The following is a 21065-nucleotide window of genomic DNA, read 5'->3' as shown; positions in this document are numbered from 1 at the left end:
TTTGATATCAGGTGATACTAGCTTCATAGAATGAGTTTGGAAGAGTTCCCTCCTTTTCTGTTTCATGAAATAGTTTGAGGCTTAATGGTGTTAATTCGTCAAAGGTCTTGTAGAACTGGATAAGAATCTGTTTCATCCTGGGCGTTACTTAAACGGTTGGCTTTTGATGATTTCTTCTATTTTATTGCTTGAAATTGATCTGTTTAAATTGTGGATGTCCTCCTAATTTCATTTGGGTAGCTCATTTGTCTCTAGAAATTTGTTGATGTCTTTAAATTTTTCATTTTTATTGGAGTATAAATTTTCAAAATAGCTTCTGATTCTCTACTGTATTTCAACAGTATTTGTTGTAATATTTTTTGTGATTATGAATTTTAGTGATTTGAGTTTTCTGTCTTCATTAGCACGATTGAGTATATAAATTTTATTTATTTTTTCAAAAACACAACTTTTTGTTTTGTTAATTTTTTAATTGTTCCGATTATTTCAATTTCATTTATTTCAGCTCTGATTTTAATTATTTCCTGCCTTCTATTGCTTTTGGTGTTGATTTGTTTTTCTTTTTCTAAGGCTTTGAGATCTTATGTTAGGTCATATACTCATTGACTTTCCATTCTTTTAATGAATTTAGCTTAATAGTGTCCCAGAGATTTTGACAAGTTGTATCAGTTCTCATTTATCTCTGGTAAGTATTTTAAAAATTTCATCCCTGACTTCTTCTTATATCCATTGGTTAGTCAATAGCATATTATTTAGTCTCTAGGTGTTGGAGTTTTTATTTTTGATTGTATCAATGATTTCTAATTTCATTCCATTATGATCTGATAGAATGCAGGGTATAATCTCTTTTTTTATTTCATAATTGTTGCTTTGTGGCATATTTTAGAGAAGAGTCTGTGTGCTGCTGAGAAGAACATGTATTCGTTGATGGATATAATACTCTTTATATGTCTGTTAAGTATAAATTATTGATTATATTATTAAGTTCCATAGTTTTTTTGTTTAGTTTTTGTTTGACGATCTATCCAGTAGTGAGAAAGGTTTGTTAAAGTCACTCAGTATTATTGTATTATGGTCTATTTAATTCTTGAAATTGAGGCAGGGTTTGTTAGATATATGTAGATGCTCCATTGTTTGGGGCATAAATATTTAACATATTATGTCTTGTTGATGTATAATTCCCTTAAGCAGTATGAAATGTCTTCTTTGTCCCTTCTGATTAACTTTTGGCTTGAAGTACACTTTATCTGACATGGGGATAGAAACCCGTTTGTTTGCTCAATCCATGTGAGTGATATGTTTTTTCCCATCCTTTCATTTTCACTCTGTGGATGTCTTTGCTTATGAGGTGAGTCTCTTGGAGACAACCGATTTTTGGGTTTTGTTTTTTTAATCCAATCTGCCAATCTATGTCTTTTGGGTTTATTAGTTTAGACCATTAACATTATTTTTGAGATATGATTTGTGTTCCCAGTCATTTTAGTTTATTTCTACTTTTTACTTTGAATTAATTTCTCCTTTGATTGATTACTCCTTTTGTATGGCTCCTCCCTTTGTTGATTTTGACTTTTTTTTCCATCTTCATGGAATATTTTGTTGATAATGTTTTATAGCACAGATTTTCTAGTTATGAATTCTTTTAACTTTTGTTTATCATGGAAGGTTTTTATTTCATCTTTAAATCTGAAGTTTTATTTTGTTATATATAAAATTCTTGGTTGGCATCCATCTTCTTTAGAACTAGGTATATATTATTCCAGGACCTCCTGGCTTTGGGGGTCTGGGTTGAAAAATCACCTGAGATCCTAATTAGTTTCCCTCTATATATAATCTGATATTTTTTCTCTCGTGGCCTTTAAAATTCAATCCTTATTTTCTATATTTGACCTTTTTCTTTATGATGTGTCTTGATGTGGGTCTGTTCTGATCTTGTACATTTGAGGTCCTCTTGTATTTGATTTTCCATTTCATTCTTCAGATTTTGAAAACTTTTTCATATTATTTCATTGAGAAACTGGGCATTCCTTTGGTTTGTAACTCTATGCCTTCACCTATCCCGATAAATCTTAATTTGGTCTTTTCCTGTTATTTCATTATTCTTGGAAGTTCTGTTCATGGTTTCTTACCATCTTCCCTGTGTAGTCAACTTTATTTTCAAAATTATATATTTTGTCTTCATTGCCCAAGGTTCTATCTTCCAAATGGTCTAGTCTATTGATAATACTTTCCATTGAATTTTTAATTGGTTTATTGATTGTTTCATTTTGAGGATTTCTGGGGTTGTTGTTGTTGTTGTTGTTGTTGTCATTTTCTGAGAATCTCTGCTTCTGCAATGATCTTTACCTCCACAAATTTATCTCTGATTTTATTCCCTATATCATTCTTTATGTACCAGGTCAGTCTAATATGTACTTTCTAAATTCCTTTTCTACATTTCTTTTACTGTGTTGTCTATGGGTTTAATTATTAGATCATCTTGGTTTGTTTGGGCCACTTTGTTCCATTGTTTTCTCATGTTGTTTTTATGTCTGTCCTTCTAGAAGTGTGGATTTCAGGCAGTACAGTTTCTACCCTGTAGATTCATAGTGTCCCTGAAGATTTCTAGTACCTCACCTTTAAGGAAGAGACAAATAATAACTGCACCCAATACAAACAATATACAGCCTTAAACCAAATAGCTCCTCTTAAGGCATCCACAGTTTTGTTCCATTAAACTGAAATGATGTGTTCAATTATTGTCTACAATATAAACAGTAAGTTTGCAAAAAAGTTTATAGTTTCCATTGGTGGACAAAGAGAGAACAAAAGTCATGTAGGGTGTGATGTTTATGAGAAAGGATCAGAAAAGATAGAAGTTAAAAAATTATAGGAAGAATAAAGGAAGGACTTAATAGAGGTTGGGTGTTAGCAAGAGAAAAGTGAGAAGGAGAATCCAAGGAAACAGATAAATGAGAGGGGAAATATATATATAATTTTTTAAAAGAAAAAAATAAACAACAAAACTGTAAAGTACTATTCAGATATCCCAGTCCTCAATAAAATGATCCATGACAAATACTTGGTTTCAAAAATGGTAGACAAGTGAGAAAAGAAAAAAAAAAGGAATCTGGATGAAAAATTGAAAACTTTTTTCCATTGCAGTTCAAGTTTCTCAGCTTCTCTTCTGAGCAGTTAGGTATGTTGACTGGAATTTGATGCTAGCTCTACCCTCAGGGTAGTTAGGGTTGCTAGGGTGAGAGTATTAGTCCTGGAAGCGGAACTACTAGAGCCACGGTGTAGGCTTAGGTACGTTCCAATCTCTTCACTGTGTGCCTATTGGTCTGAAGATTTTAAGTCATCACACCTCCAAGGCTCAGCAATTGTCTGTCCACATTGGAAGACCGTACCTCGGGAATCTCCTTTAGGTTCTACACATGTGATGTAGGAATCTGTTCTTATCCCACTACTTTGCCTGCAGACCCCATGAACCCTGGTCGTCATTTGGTCTCCAAACTTGATCTCTTCCTTTGCCTGTCCTTTCAAATTCACAGTCAGGAACTTCTCTTCCAGCCAGTACTGCAAGCAGCTGATTGGATGGAGAGGGGAAAGCCAGGTGGGTTTCCTTGATCAGCATTCTCCTGTGTAAATGTCCCTCCATGCTTGATTTTCTCCTGGTCACTTTGGAACACTCTCTATCACACAGCATGGGTTTGCCTTGCACATTTTTGGGGCCAGACTTCGATCTGCCAATAATTGACTCACCTAGCTACAGGCCCCCCAGCCATTGCTGCACAAGGGTTCTTTCTGCTGTCCTCCATGCATGCCGCCAAGAAAGCTGGTGGCTTCCCTCCTGTACACAGATGCTGTACAGCACAGCTTACTGGGTTTTTTTGTTTGTTTGTTTGTTGTTTTTTGAGCAGTATCTCTGAGCTCTTAAGCTCTCCATACCACAAAACACCTCTGTTTTCCTAGGAATGGGGGTTCCTTTATTGCTTTACTACATTCACATAGGGATTATTCTGATTTGTACTTCCAGCTATTTTACAGCTCTGGAGCTGGGGACCTTTCCCCCTTATTTTATTATACAAGATCTCTTGAGTCCATGATCTGTTCTGAGTATCCAGTATTAAATTCCAGTTAAGTCCTTCCTAGTTCTGGACCATTCACCCATCTTGTTGAAAAAAGTGACCTTTTTGCTTTTCTTGGTTCACTCCACAGATCTGTCAGGGAAGCAAATACTTTTTTCAGCCATCTTCCTGCATTTCCAACCCCCCCCCCTTTTTTTTTGAAAGAGAGTCTCACTAAATTGCTAAGGCTCATCCTGAATTTTTGATCCTCCTGCCTCAACCTCCCAAATTTCTGGAGTTGCAAGCACGCACCACTGTACTTGGCTCTTTTAATATATTTAATTCAATATAATCTATTCTATATTATTATATGTTTTGTGTCTGTGTAATTTAGATATCCATGTAATATGAATAATACGTATCATATATCTTAGGTATATAAGTAGTATCAGTGTATATAGCATGTTATATTATGTACATTGTTGCTATATAACCATATCTAAGATGTTATTTTTAAAAGACTTATTAAAAATGTTTTTTACATAATGTATTTTTTATCATACATTTATACTGACATAATATTCATTGTTACTTTTAAATGGAAAACTTAGTCAAAAATGTTTTAAGTTACAATACTTGTAACTCTGGGGGAACTATCATTTTTGTCTCCCCACTGCCTCAGTACACGTTATGCATGGTAGAAACATTGGATAAAACACACAACACTAATTCTTTTATACTTTTTTATTTATATTTAGCTTCTCTATTGATTCAGTGGTAATTAAAGAATCTGATGTTCAGAAATCAGTAGTAAATCCTGGAAGTTGTCTAAAAGAGAATATTGATCATGCAATAGAGGTTTGTTATTTTTAATCTTCATTTTTAAACAGTTATGTACACTGATACTTTTTCTTACTATCAATTTTATGTCTTCAGTTTTGTAATTATGTAGTAAATATTTGGCTAAGATTAAGCATAAAGCATGAGGATAATACCTTATGTGAAAGATCCAGAATGTCTATAGAAATATTTTCATAGCATAGGAAAAACACAGAGAAAGTTAAATTTGAGAATTTTCCTCCCCTGTTACAGTTTAAATTTTTTCTTTGTAACATTTTTTTTATGAACTGTGTAACAAATCAGCTTCAGTACCATGGCCAACATAGTCTTTTCTTCCCCTTATGGAAGCAGAGGGTATCTTCAGAATGGTGTATAGGATTCCCTAAAATCCAAGGTGCTAGGGCTGGAATAATGGATCAGGCCATCTTCCAACAGAAGTAATGATAGAAAAATGCTTTTTTTACTGTGCTTGCCACTGAAACACTCTCTGCCTGTCCTCAACATTGTATTATTCAAAACTTTTTTCAAACCCCCAACTGCATTTTCATCTTCACTCAATAATTCTAAATTATAGTAAAAATTAAAATCACTGACTATTGCCCTTTCTCATTCTGGATATTAAGAAGAGATATGAGCCACACTCATCCCTTATTAAATGTCTCTTGGATGAAATTCAAATAATTGGTAAATAAACAAATACTTTCATGTTGACAGTATATCTACATTTCTAAAAGAAGATTTATTTTTTTAATTGATAAAAATAATTTTTATGTGGAAAATTGTGTTCTTTTAATAAATACCAAGAAGAAAATTTGCTCATGATTTCATTATCAAACATAGCTACTTGTTAACATTTTACTTAAAATAAATATACATTTATACATATGTCTTATTAATTATATTTAAGTATCCTTAACCCAACCTAGAATTTTTGCTAATAATTACAGATATGTAAATATATTTCTCTTTTTGCATCTTTAAGTTTATAGTAAGTGTAATTATTTCGTAGGATTATTAGATTAAATGTTTTTTGTTAAAAGATAACTGAAATGTTTTTTTATTTGAAAGTGTCCAAAAATAGTGATATTTTTGGAATATTGGGTACATCCTTAAAATTAATGGTATAAAATCAGTGTAAATTGTCATATTTCACCCTTTAATTTAGTTTTCTAATGAATGTGGAATGAAATAAGAAACAAATATGGTTAAATTGTTGGAAAAACAATACCAAGAAAGATTAGAATAAGAAATAGCTAAGGTAAGTTTATAGTTTATCTGCAAGATTTTCTTGGTTTATAGATTTTCTTGATCTTTGAACTATCAAAAAAAGCATGGATTTTATTGATGGTATGTACTTTTTTTTATTTGTAAGTTTCATATATAGTCCATCAAACAGTTGTGTAACAGCATCAACTATAATTGCTGCTTCATAGAATGTTTTGCGGTGCTTTTCATTGAAAAGAACATTATTTTCTTGATATAGAATTGCAATTACAATTTTTCAGAATGCCACAAGTTTTTATATATGTGTTACAATGTAAATAGTTACCTTGTGAAGGAGTTTGGCATTCTAAAAGTGAGGGAAAAGTTATGAAGAGAAAAAGTAGTTGTATTACCCTGACAAATTATTGTAATGTTAGATAATAACTACAGATACTGATGGAGGATTGTCACAGAACATTATCACTCATGTCCAAGTGAATTTTGTTGGAAGGAAGAAATATGAAGACTTTTATTTTTTTTATTTTTGTACTGAGCATTTATTGATGTTATAGTTAGAAAAGTTTTGCTTGTTTTATTTTAAAAGGCAAGCAGTAAAACACTTTGATGTTAAATTTATTGAAAAATAGCCTATCTCTGTATCACTTTATCAGAGGATTTATTTTTATTTTTAAAACTATGAGGCCAGGCTTTTTTCTAATTCATATAATTTTGAGTAATGACCCACTTTTTAAATCCAGCTGGTATTTATAAATCTAATCCTTTTTGTTTGTTTGATTGATTTCTTTAGGTCATTGTGTCAATGAGCATTGCATTTGCTCAACAAACTGAACTATCTAGACTATCAAAGGGAAAAGAAAATACTATGTCATCAAAACAAGCACTTACTTTCTGTCAGCAAAATGAAAAACATTATTTTAATGAAATGAAATTATCTCAGGATCAAATTGATCTTCAGACCTCTGATGCATTGGACATGAAATTTAAAGAATTTAAGCTACTTAGTAAAGAGTTAAGAAAAGATGGAGAAGTTCTATTACCAAACAGTGATCATCTTGATGATATAGTAGAATCAGAGGTCCACCAACTAACTATTTCAGAAGAAATGTTCTCCAAAGACAAAACATTTATAGTTAGTGAATCTGTAAGTATGCTTCTTTGAATATAAAAAAGAAAACCTTATAATAATATCTTCAGTTTAAAACAGTAGCAGTAATGCTGATTAATAGAGAATGAAAGTATGAAGTCCAGTCTTGACTTTAATGTATTTTATTAATTATAAGGTATTTGATTAAGTGAAACAATATTGGTGTGAAGTATAAAATAAGTCATGTCATAATATTCTTGGTTGTCTTATGGACACAGTACATGTTAAGTTCTCATTGTAAATTATACCTGTGTTAATTTTATTTAAACTAATTGAAGATTAATTATATTATAACTAGGTAATACCTGTGGCCAAATGATTTGCTCAATTAAATGTAAGAACATAAAAGGAAATTGCTACGAATTCAAGAAGACAATTCAAAGTATCTTATTATATATATACTAATTCTTTTTTTTGTTAGTTGAGGATCTGTTACCCCAACGAATTTCAGCCTTTATTAGAAAACAATAAATTCTACTTCTTTTAAAATTATCTGAATTTCAAATTTATTTTATGTGTTCACGATAGATATATCTTGTTCAGAGGAGTATTCAGCTTTTTATGTAATGCAAAACTTGTGAATTGTTTATGAAAACTAATTTAGCTGTAGCTGTTCAAGGCAGAATGATTTTAATTAGTATCTTAAGGGATTGAAGTATTCATAGAACCTATTGATTTTTCATGAGTGTGAGAAACTCATAAATGTAAAGCATTTATTTCCAAATAAAATTTATTATAATTTTTCTTTGAATAAGCAGTTTTCTATAATACTGTGATGACCAATGAATAAAAATTAAATAGGCAAAATTCCTTATATTTTGTTAACTTAATTTTTAAAAATATTTTTGTAGTTGTATATGGACATAATACCTTTATTTTATTTGTTTATTTTTATGTGGTTCTCAGGATTGAACCCAGTGCCTCATGCATGCTAGGCAAGCGCTCTACTACTGAGGCACAACCCTGGCCCTATAAACTTTGTGTGTGTGTGTGTGTGTGTGTGTGTATTTGTTGTTGTTGTTTATATTATTTCCCCATTAGAAAATATCAAGAGATATAAAGGAGTTATAACTTCATTAAGAGAAGGGGCTGGAGGTGTAGCTTGGTGGTAGAGCACTTGCCCAGCATGTGTGAGGCCTTGGGATCAATCTCTAGTACGGGCGGAAAAAAAAGTGGATGGGGTGGGGGTTGGAGGGGGTGGATAAAGAATCTTGAGTATTTTGTTTTTCTTGGTTAGAATTAGATTTTAGCTAAACTATCTGGTAAGTAGCTGTTTCCTTTTGGAAAATAACATATATGGTGGTAATAAATTAACTTTATGTTGTTTTGGAATTATAAATAAGAAAAATACTTTTTTTAAAAAAGTGATTTATGGCTGGGGTTGTGGCTCAGTGGTAGAGTGCTTGCCTTGAATGGGTGAGGCACTAGGTTTGATCCTCAGCACCACATAAAATAAATGAAAAAAGGTATTATGTTAATCTACAACTAAAAAATAATTTTTTTAAAAAAGTGATTTATGCTTTTGTTTAATAATAAAACTAAAACTCAGATGCTTTATGTTGTTAATAGAATTGTTTTCATATACAGTTAAAGTATCAATGCTGACTAATTGCCACAAAATATGTTATGATTGAGTTTTTTGCTTGTGTTTTTTCCTATCAAAGATTCATGGTAAGATGTTGACATCAAGCATGGATGCTTCTAGACAAATGATGTCAAATGAAGAACAGTTGGAAGATATGAGGCAAGAACTTGTATGACAGTATGAAGAACATCAACAGGCCACAGAACTGTTGAGGCAGGCACACATGAGACACATGGAGCAGCTACAAGAAGAGATTAAGAGACTTAATAGACAATTAGCCCAGGTATGGAACTTTAGAGTCTCTTTTCTCCTCAATTGAAATAATGGTAGTTTTTATGTGGCTTTTTTTTTAAGTCAAAATTATTTTTCCTAGATACAAATAAACTACAAATACTTAACATCAGGAAGTTCCTGGGATCAACTTTAGACCTTGTTAGGCACACCTAACTCAACTGATACAATGTGCATTATCATTTTATTTAACTGCCTTTCAGGCACTGGAAATGTGACTACAATATAAATTTAAAAATTCTATTGACCATACATAGCCAAAGCACTTTGAGAGTTTTGGAAATATTATACTGAGGTACTTGAGTATACAGTTGCTGTCATTCACTTTTTCCATGTTCATTTATAGTTCTGTTAGTCTACCAATTACCATCTCCAAGGTTTATCTTTATCTATCTTTAATCCATCTTTTTAATCATGAATGGAAATCTTCTGAAGTAATCTGTTTCTAGAACTCTCTCCAAGGACACATCTCTTGTTGATTAGAGAAATTCAAATTTATATAACATTCTTTTCTAAATTTAAATATCTCATGGTATTTGGGAGCTATATTCTTGTCAACTGCTATATAAAATATACTCACAAAATTATTGCAGAAAAGCAAGAAATATTTACATGAAAGTTCTTATGAAAACAATTTTATTGAATTTAATTTTGAAAACTAAAACGTGTATTTTATAAATATAAAATAATAGGGAAATTGATATTTGAGAATAAAATATATCATTTGAAAAATCAGTTTTGCTTTCCTTCATTGCATTTTGTAAATTTATTCTTCTAAAATTTCAATGCAAAAATTGACAGAGAAAATATTACTCGAACTATACAAATTCTTGAATATTTAAGTTTAAATACCTTTTTTTCTAAAGTTGCAAATTTTGCATTGAACTTCATATGTGCCTTTTAATCCCTAATAATGAAATATGAATCATAAGGTAGAATCAAGGTCTCTTGGTCCCAAGGGGTTAAAAGAAATCTGCTTGATGTTTCTGCTTTTTACCTCTATCGCAATCAATATTCTTCCATGACTTTTTTTTCTTATTTAGAGATCCTCATTAAATAATGAAAACCTGGTTTCAGAAAGAGAAAGGGTGCTTTTAGAGGAGTTGGAAGCACTAAAGCAGCTGTCTTTAGCTGGAAGAGAGAAGCTGTGTTGTGAGCTGCGCAGCAGCAGTACGCAAACACAGGTAGTATTGACTTTGGTGCATTTAGGAACAGTAGATCAACAATGAAGTAGGATTTGTTTGTCTTTATTGTTGGTGGGAGACGTATTTTTATAGTTACTAAGCTTAACATATTGGTGATCACTTAGGTGTAAGGTAGGTGGAGTCAAAATGCCTTGCTTTAGAGAAACAATAAGAGAGGTAAATAGGGAGCCTACATCATGGGAACAAATTTTTACTCCTCACACTTCAGATAGAGCCCTAATATCCAGAGTATACAAAGAAGTCAAAAAATTAAACAATAAGAAAACAAATAACCCAATCAACAAATGGGCCAAAGACCTGCACAGACACTTCTCAGAGAAGGACATACAATCAATCAACAAGTACATGAAAAAATGCTCACCATCTCTAGCAGTCAGAGAAATGCAAATCAAAACCACCCTAAGATACCATCTCACTCCAGTAAGATTGGCAGCCATTAGGAAGTCAAACAACAACAAGTGCTGACAAGGATGTGGGGAAAAGGGTACTCTTGTACATTGCTGGTGGGACTGCAAATTGGTGTGGCCAATTTGGAAAGCAGTATGGAGATTCCTGGGAAAGCTGGGAATGGAACCACCATTTGATCCAGCTATTGCCATTCTCAGACTATTCCCTGAAGATCTTAATAGAGCGTACTACAGGGATACTGCCACATCGATGTTCATAGCAGCACAATTCACAATAGGTAGACTGTGGAACCAACCTTGATGCCCCTCAATAGACGAATGGATAAAATAAAAATGTAGCATTTATACACAATGGAGTACTACGCAGCACTAAGAAATGACAAAATCATGGAATTTGCAGGGAAATGGATGGCATTAGAGCAGATTATGCTAAGTGAAGCTAGCCAATCCCTAAAAAACAAATGCCAAATGTCTTCTTTGATATAATGAGAGCAACTAAGAACAGAGCAGGGAGAAAAAGCAGGAGGAAACGATTAACATTAAACAGAGTCATGAGATAGGAAGGAAAGGGAGAGAAAAGGGAAATTGCATGGAAATGGAAGGAGACCCTCATTGTTATACAAAATTACATATAAGAGGTTGTGAGGGGAATGGGAAAAAAATAAGGAGAGAAATGAATTACAGTAGATGGGGTAGAGAGAGAAGATGGGAGGGGAGGGGAGGGGGGATAGTAGAGGATAGGAAAGGTAGCAGAATACAACAGTTACTAAAATGGCATTATGTAAAAATGTGGATGTGAAACCGATGTGATTCTGCTATCTTTGTAATGTTTTGAATAACGAATAAAAAATTAAAAAAAATTAAAAAAAAAACAACAAAAAAAATGACTTGCTTTCTGTTTAAGATAATTTGAATCTGGCATTGCTGTAGGAGAAACTGTTGTTCTACCAAGAAGCAACCTTTATTGACAACCCTTATTGTCACACTATATAGAGTATATTAGTTTGAAGCCATTAAAACATTTTTCATCTCTACACTTGAATGTTTTATCCTTTTTTTGATACTGCTGATCTCTTGATAAATTGTAGTTAAATATTATTTCAGGCACTTTCTGTTTCACATCATACCAGTATAGAAGAATGATATGCTGTTTTTAAGATGACAGGTTTTCTTTCTGTCTTGTCCTCTCTGCCGTTGCACAAACTTAAACAGAATGAAAATAAAAACCAAAGGGAAATTGAGGAAGAGACATTGAAAGAAAAGGAAATGGACAGAAAACCTGAAGATGTACCTCCTGATATTCTGTCCAGTGAAAGGTATACAAAATGTGTATTTTTTTCAGTGCAAAGTCAATTAAAATGGTTGTTCAAATGTAATAAACTTTATTCATCCTTACTTTTATCTTGTACATGTGTATTTTCTTAAGAATACTATCTTGTGTATGAAACATGTCATATATTTCTATGTATGAAACATGTCCATATATGTGTAATATATAAAAGATTATCAATTTTTAGACATTAAATTACAAATTTTTAAATCTTTTTATGTAATAAAAATTTTAATTGGCTATTAATCATAAACTTGACTTTAAATGTTTAGAATTGTTTTAACATCAAACCTTTCTTGATTAATTTTATTCCTCTTAATGCTGTTTTGTAACCTAAAAAACTAAAAACAGTTCTACCTGTGAGCTTTATTTCTTTTTTCCTCCTTCAGTGTATGGGCATGGATTTAGTGTAAGCTATTCTCTGGTTTGTTTATGTTCAGAAAAAAAATTACTGCATTTGTAAATATTCAAGATTTAGTTTCTTTCTTGCTTTCATGGCATAACAGGTGAGAACTTTCAATACATATCCTAGTTTTATAAAGTAATAAATTAATGGCCCAATGTTAACAAAACGTTCCTTACTTTCATTTTGTAGATGTTAATATTAAAATGTACAAAACTATACTATAATTATCCCACATTAATATTAAGCACAGTATCTAAAATTTATTTTGTTCAAATGGAAATATTTTTTTAAATTTTAATTAGAACTAATATCTACTAACTTTTTCCTCCTTTTCCAATTTCTATGACTGTCAACCCTTTTGTGTCCTCCTAACATACTTCCTCAGCTTGCATGGAGGAATTTGGCCCCTAAGATTTTGGCTTCCCCATTGGATCATCAATATGGAACATAGTCAGTATGGAACTCAAGTAAGAAAGACAGTGTATGAAAATTAGAGTTACCATGCCAATATAAAATAAACATCTTGCTCATCTTTATTTCTTTTTACCATTATATCAGTTTTAATCACATTATCCAACTCCTGGGATTTAGGACTTGAACAAAACTTCTATAAATAAAAGTTAAGGAATTAAAACCCTTACTTCCCACTAACTAAATTATTTGTGGTTTTATGTTTAAACATTCTTGATTATATAAGCAGAGAATTTGATCTAGGTACAAAAATAGAACTCTCTTTTTCACTTGACAAATACTAAAGGAAAACTTCTCCATTTATTACCTTATCTTAAAATAGGTCTGTCATGTGCCTGTGAAACAGATACCGTTTCAACCAGATTGTTGGTAATGTGTCAAACAACATGTGAGGTTGAGAAAGAAGTCTCTTAGGCCAGGGGACCTTACTCTGAAAGTTTCTTATTATATCTTACATGTATTAAATATAAAGCTTATAACCATAGTATCTCTGTTGAATTAAACTGTTGAGTGAGTTGTTTAGTTATTCATAAAATTAATCATATAATCTTTTGAATCACCATTTATGGAAGCACATTTTTTCACATGGTAAAATGTTCATGTTAAGCTAAAAAGAAAGTTTTCTAATCACATTGTCCAGTATGATCAGTTTTTGTTTTTAAAATGTATATATTTTTGAGTGAAGCAGAGGAGGAAAAAAGTCTAGAAATATAGGCATTAACATGTTCATCGTGCTAAGATATTTTGAAGGCTGATTAACAATATTTCTCATTTTAAAATTAGGATGTATTTCTTATCTCTATAAAGACAAGCTATTATTTCTACTTAGTTGAAAATATGTTTTTTTCCTACTGGCTGAGTGCAATGTGCGTAACTAGAGATATTTTTGTCTTTGGAGCAGGTATAATAACAGCCTATGATATTTCCTGTGGTGTTGTAGGTCTTTGCCAGTTCTTGTAATTTAAACATCTAGTTTATCACCAAGAAATTATACAAATACTACCACTTTTTTTCTAGTTGGATTCTTAATTATTAAAATATTGTTGTCTGACACATAAAAAGATAAACCTTATATGTATATAAACATGATCAGTATAACCAATGCAATTATGTAGATATTGGTATTACCAAACTTTTTGAAACTCAAGTTTTATGTCTTCTTAAAGTTTTCTTCCAATTTATTACTATCTTAAAAAACATTATTATTTGATTTCTTTCAGGTCAATAAAATGCACCTTTAAAAATGTTATAAATTTGTTTTCTAAACAAATCACTTTTTAAAAAAAATAAATTAAGAGTAAGAAGCACTTCATTGTAGGTGTTATTGTGTTATTTAAATAGAGCAAATCTGTATGATATTTTTCACCAAACACATATTTTGCATTTTATTTTTGGTGAGCTAGTAGTAAAGGCTTTATACTGTAAAAAGATTAAATATTTTAATAAATAAATATTTTAAGATTAAATGTTTTTTAAAGAGATTAAATATTTTAATAATTTTTTATTTATCTGTATAGGTTTGCACTCCAGAAAACTAACAACAGACTTCTGAAGATCCTCTTAGAAGTTGTAAAGACTACCATAGTTGTTGAAGAAACTATTGGCCACCGTGTTCTTGGGATTTTAGATAGATCTAGTAAAGGCCAGTCATCTGTCAGCCTTATTTGGAGATCAGAATCAGAGGCATCTGTAAAGTCAGGTATCCACAAGGAACACATAAGAGGTAATACTAGTTTCATATGCTTGTGAAATAATCATCTTCAAATCATCTTGCTGAGTTCAAGGCACTTTTTCTGTGTGTAGAATATATAGGAGAGAGAATATTCAAGTATTTTTCAACAAATGCACCTCCAAACACAAAGCCCCTCTGTTCAAAGCACTATATGTATTATTGTATAGCATTTGCAAGTGAATGTTTTAGAGTTGCCATTATATACCTTGGTATGCCTACACAAACCAGAAGACTCTTTCATTTCTCTACTTATAAAAGAAAAGTTCCACATCACCACCCTGTAAATCAGGAAAACTTAAAATAAAGAACTTGTAGGAATCCAGCACCAGTTTGCATTGAGATAGTTAGAAGAATGTGATTATAAGAAACCAAAGACTATCCTCTGTTAGGTCCTTTCTTACTTTTGGAAAAGTGGTTTCACAGTTTTCGTCCTGTTATGAGATGGCTTTTTTCCTAATTCTGTCATTTTCCTGTAGCTGTGTGGGTTGGGCTCTTCTTTTAATTTCTTTTTTTATTTTTTTTTTAAATTTTAATTAGTTATATATGACAACAGAATGTTTTACTATTTATATTACACATATAGAACACAATTTTTATATCTGTGATTGTACACTCTTATTTTAAATTTTTACCATCACATTGTGACCTCCAATCTGTCTTGTTTTTTCTGTTTCTTTTTTCTTGCTGGAGAAGATATCAGGAAATCAAAGAGGGGAAAGGTTAGTCAGGTGCTTCCAGAGAAATAGGCCCTGGATTCTTAAATTAGAAGGTCAAGCCTATAGTTCACTATCATTTCACATCCAACCACTTCTGCCCAGGTAGAAGGAAATATTCTGAAATGCCAGAGCTTTACAATTTTTGAAACACTCTAGTTTTTAAGCTTCACAGGGAAAAACAGAAAGTATTCCAATTACAGAAGGTATGCTTAAGTACTAGTTAGCCAGCAGTACATTTTAACTACAGAGAAAAGATTGATTTGGAATTTAAAATAAATTTGAATTAAAGACACTTCAGGAGAGTTCAAAAATAATTTTCAATTCCATTTTTAGTAAAATACAAGATGAAATAATCCTGACTTTTAAACCCTTCCTTCCACATTTACTCTTTTCAAACTAGGTAGATATATTTTTCAAATTGACTTACTTTTGGTTAAGTTCTCAATGAAGACTATTATGTCTATATATGGATCTTGATGTATTAAGAAGAACTAGGTAATGTTTGAAAATACCTAAAACTTATAAAAGTGACTACCAAAAAATTTTTAAGGTAATTAACTGGTTTCACTTAATCATCTAGGGAGGAATTTTGCTGTTCTGTTGGTAAGAACTGTACTAGATTGACTTCCATATTCAAAAGACACTAAGGAATGTTCTGTACATTGCAAACATTTTTTTTTTGCCTTTTTGTTAGCATTTCTCATAGATACTTCTTAAAATGGCTACTGAATATTCAGCAAACAAGAGCAACTACTTAAGGAGCAGTATGCTGAGTTATAAAGAAATATTGGTAATTGAGATCAAGCAAACACAGAGGATAATGTTCATGTTCATTTTCTTGGAGAAAGCAAATCCTCTATCCACTGTCTATATCCATAGATAGTGTCTATTTTAACATATCTAGCAATAGTTTGTCAATTATAAGCAACTTTATCTGTTCAATTCTATAAACACGTATTCAGTAATTTCTGTATCGCCTGTGTTTTATAGTAGTTCATAGTCTAGGAAACACTGAGATTACTGTTCAAGGGAAGATTAAATCATACTTAATATTTTACTTACAACCATTTTGTACATATATGAATTGATTATGATTATTATTATTGATTTTTATTATTATTGATCTTTAAAAATGTTAACTGTTGAAATCAACTGTTGATTCAGAAAACATTAGAAGAAAAATTCAATCCAAAGTTAAGAAATACATTGTGTAAAATATTGTGGCACAGATAATTTTGCTGGTCCATTTAATTAACTCAATCTTAATTTTTGTATTCACAAATCATTCTTTGGTTTGATTTGGTACCAAGAATTGAACCCAGAGACACTTAACCACTAATCTATAACTCAGCCCTTTTTATCTTAAGTTGTGTAGAGCCTGGGTTAAGTTGCTAAGGCTGCTCTTAAACTTCCCATACTTCTCCTGTCCAAGTTGCTGGTATTATAGGCATGTACCACCATGCCTGGCTATGTAACTTTTACTAATAAAATTAAGTATCATTGGGGTATACTTACCTAGTTTGCATCATTAAGGATATATTGAGTTAATAGAGTTTATGATTAAAAACATTTTTTAATGAAAATACTGGCTTTAAATATTGACAATATGCCCCATATGTAAGAAGTTCTTTTGACATTTCTTCACATTCTTAATGGAAGCATTTCTGTAAAAACTAAAATGCACCATTGAAAGATTTGTGTTATTTACCATAACAAAAAAAAATTAAGGCTTAATCTGATTGTGAATCAATTTTTTTTTAAGTATCACTTGTGATGTAGTTTCAGCCTTCAAGCCTGAACTTGTTCAGGCTTTAAACATGTATGAACTTGTTAACACTTGAAAATAATAAATGATTGTGCTATTATTCACTTCCTTGTAAAAGCAAACTAGTTTATGAAATTGAAAGGAAATTTTGGCCAAATGTCAAATCACTTGAACCTGAGTGGATATTAGATCAGTTCATAAAAATGAGTTCCCTAGGTTGTTAAAAGAAAATTTCCTTTAGGTTTGCAGTGTGATAGTTTAGGGGTAGAAATGCTCATCTTTCCTGTAGGAGTCCATGGATTGAAGTGTGTTTGCTTCAGCTTACTTTTGAAGCAGTGGGAAGTTATAGAAAGAATACTGGATTAGTAATGAGAAAGCCTCATTTTTTTCTGCCTTAATGTGACTTTGGACAAATTTCTTTAAGTCTCCACTCCATATCTTTTAGTATAGTTTTCATCTGTCAGACACTTGGGTCAAGCTTGATTCACATGATTTCCAATTGGAACCATAAAGGTCTTCAGTGAGTGAGTCACTGAGGCTGGGAAGACACTATGATATTGCTCACCCTCCTTTAACCTGAAAAGCTTACCATTATGCATCAGGAAATGAATGGTATAATTCATAAAGTATATGACTAAAAGACTTGAATAACTATTATTTGCTGTGTTTACAACATACATCTGAGTGGTTGGTTCACCACTCAAGTGATTCTGTTCACCAAATTGCCTGTTCTTGACTTCTGTTGGCATGTTATAAAATAGCCCTTCTTTTTTTTGTCCTCAGATTTTTTCCCCCAGACTAGTCATTATGGGTAATTATAATTTTGCTGTCTTTCTCTTTTGTTTCATAGGAACAAACAAATTTGTTTCTTTAATGGAACATATTCAGATTATTTCAGATAATTTCTATCTTCAATTTTTTTTTGTGTGTGTGTGTGTGTGTGTGCACATGCATGCTTGGAATTGAACCTAGGACCTCACTCAGGCCAGGCAAGCACAAGCACTCTACTACTGAGCTACATCTCCAGCCCTGAAAAATACATTAAGCTGATTGACATCTTTATCTTTTCTAGGTGCTTTATTGCCTATTTTTGTTGTTGTTGTTGTTGTTACCATTCCAAAAAAAAAACCTAACACTCAGTGATCATTTATAAATGGCTTTGTTTTACCTTGTGCTTGTGTTTTCTGTAATTTGTGTTTTAGATTTATTCCCATGTGTACACAGAATCTTCAGTCTTTTTCTCACCATTGATTGCTTCTCTGTACCACAAAATGTCATATTGTACCATAAAATTTTATTTTATATTCATAAAAATAACTATTTGTTTCTTTTAACTTACACACACACATACTACAAGGTAAACTTCAGTATACTTCATAAGAGAATAAGCAAGAAGAGACTGGGCTGGGGATATAGCTCAGTGCTTGCCTAGCACTTGTGAGGCTCTGGGTTCAATCCTCAGAACTGGATAAAAAATTTATATATTAAATGAAGGTATAAAAAATTAAAAAGAATAGACTAACTCTTGCTTTAACTGACTTAGTTTCTGTTCTTATAGTACCAACACTTCTTTCTGAGGAGAACAGTGACTTTTCAGTCATTAAATTCATAGCATAATCCTTGACTGTTTGTCTTTCTAGGCAAATAACTTCACTAACGTCTTTTCCTTTTTGAAATGTTCTCTTCTAGAACATCCCTTTCCTGTCTACCTCATATTTCTTATATGGCTTCTTTTGTTAGCTTATGATATACAGAGGCTCCAACTTTGTTTCCTCCTTTAACTAAATATCACTCCTAAAACAGATGTAACCACTTTCAGTGTTTAAACTCTTACCTTTTTACAGATGACCCCTAATTCTGCAGACCCAAATTTCTAACAGTTTATGTATCTCCACATATTCCATTAATACTCCTCTGTTCAGTTGCAAAGTTTATCATCTGCCTATGTCAACCAGATTTTCTTATGTAAGATGTAACAATAATGTTGATAGTATGGTAACAGTGTCTGTAGTTAAATTAGCACTGCTCATCATCCTAATTTCTTCCCAGTATACTTTTTACAAAAATACCAAGCTACAAAATTATCTGTTTCTTTTAATCTGTAGCCAGAGCAGGTAATGTTCAAATATGTAATGCTTAAAAGTCAGGTTACTCCAAACAAATTAGGAGCACTTATTCTATTCTTCCATAACCTGTTACATCCCACTGCAGGATAGAGTTTTTTTTTCCTTATGTATATATGTGTTTTGTTTCATTATACTGTAAAGTCCTTCACGGTAGGAACCAGATTTTGTCTCCTTAGTGTCTCCATTTCTTAGCAAACTCTATATGCTTGTCATTTGATAAATATCTATTAACAGTTATCTTAAAAAGTTTTTATCAGGTTGGGAGTATAGCTCAACAATACAGCACATGCTTATTATGTGCAAGACCCTGGATTTTATACCCAGTATCCCTCCCCCCCAAAAATCCAAAACTTTTATTAAAGAAAAATTACTAAATAACCCAAATCTTAAATTCTGCAATTTTACAATGCTGTTATTAAAACACATGTACTTTGAAAAATGATTTCAATTTGACTTGATTTTAAAAATTTAAAGTGAAATTATTGTTATTAATGTATGCCTTTAACATTTTGTTATTCTAGTTATAGACAGATCCATACCCTCCTATTCTGGAAGTGATATGCCAAGAACTGATAATAGCATGTGTTCAAAAGTAACTGAGGAAGGAACAGAATTATCACAGCACCTTATAAGGATTGGTTTTGCTGGAACTGAAATAGATCCTGAAAATGAAGAATTAATGCTGAATATTAGTTCTCAACTACAAGCAGCAGTTGAAAAAATGCTGGAAGCTCTAAGTGAAACTAGTAGTCAGGTAAACTCCTTAATTATTACTACCTTCTGAATATTCCATAAGGCATAAATGAGTAAATATTTCTCTCTACTGTCCCACAGAAATTTATTTAGGCTTCTCTTTAATAATTGGCTGTATTTGTGATAACCAATATTAGTTTTAGTAGTCCTGTTTTTGGTGGTGAAGGTAATGTAATGATGAGCTCTTCCAGTTAAAAACTCATTGATGTTTTAATATCCAGATTTTCTAGATTGTTACACATTACTTTTTTTTAATATTTATTTACTTTTTAGTTATTGGCAGACACAACATCTTTGTTGGTATGTGGTGCTGAGGATTGAACCCGGGCCACACGCATGCCAGACGAACATGCTACCACTTGAGCCACATCCCCAGCCCACACATTACTTTTTTATATCAAAAGAGATTTTAACTTCACTATTGTGTGAAATGTTCCATTAAAATGTTATTTAATACTAAAAGGAATCTCTAAAACTATATGTTGTAGTGGAAATGTCTAAAACTATATGTTGTAGGTTTAATGTAATCATTATGCTTCGAATAATTTAATATGGAGGCAGTGATTGCAAGTCTGAATTTCTTGTTTAATTCAAGGTAGAATGTCAAACATTGTGCTCCATGATGAAGGAAGCTGACTGTAATTAAGATCATAGATTACAAAGAAAGGTGCCTATTTAAGGTGTTTCAGAATGATCTATGATGTTCTCTCTCTCTGCATGGTCAACTCCTACATACTCAGTGATTCCTAAATCTGGCTAGATTTATTGAACTCCCTCAGCCCTTCTTTTTTCCAACCTATGACATTGGTGCACATCTCTAATCATAATCATGTGCTTTTGGCTCTGTCTTGCTGACTACACAATAAGCATCCTGAAAGGTGTGGGAACGGTTCATTTTGTAGTATGCACAAGGAATAAACAGATCTTTGTTGAAGAAATATTTTATTGAATTAATGACTGAATTTCCAGTTCTAGAGGTTATCATTCTCTAGTAAACAAATGGCTAGAGAATCTATATCAATGA

The 21065-nt window shown here is 31.8% G+C and overlaps 1 protein-coding gene across 1 annotated transcript in view; it reads left to right on the top strand.

Moving 5' to 3' along the window:
- Positions 1 to 20687, top strand: part of LOC143410672 (A-kinase anchor protein 9-like) — a 69731-nt gene extending 49044 nt beyond the window's left edge. The window contains 9 exon segments of the mRNA XM_077110648.1: positions 4805 to 4904; positions 6052 to 6144; positions 6898 to 7251; positions 8919 to 9122; positions 10174 to 10314; positions 11955 to 12058; positions 14467 to 14672; positions 19810 to 20042; positions 20637 to 20687. Of these exon segments, the coding sequence (XP_076966763.1) occupies positions 4805 to 4904; positions 6052 to 6144; positions 6898 to 7251; positions 8919 to 9122; positions 10174 to 10314; positions 11955 to 12058; positions 14467 to 14672; positions 19810 to 20042; positions 20637 to 20687 (1486 nt within the window).
- Positions 20688 to 21065: the final 378 nt, after the last annotated feature.

Source organism: Callospermophilus lateralis, chromosome 11, assembly GCF_048772815.1.
Source record: "Callospermophilus lateralis isolate mCalLat2 chromosome 11, mCalLat2.hap1, whole genome shotgun sequence".
Classification (NCBI taxonomy): Eukaryota; Metazoa; Chordata; class Mammalia; order Rodentia; family Sciuridae; genus Callospermophilus; species Callospermophilus lateralis.
This window is presented reverse-complemented; position numbering and strand designations above follow the sequence as displayed.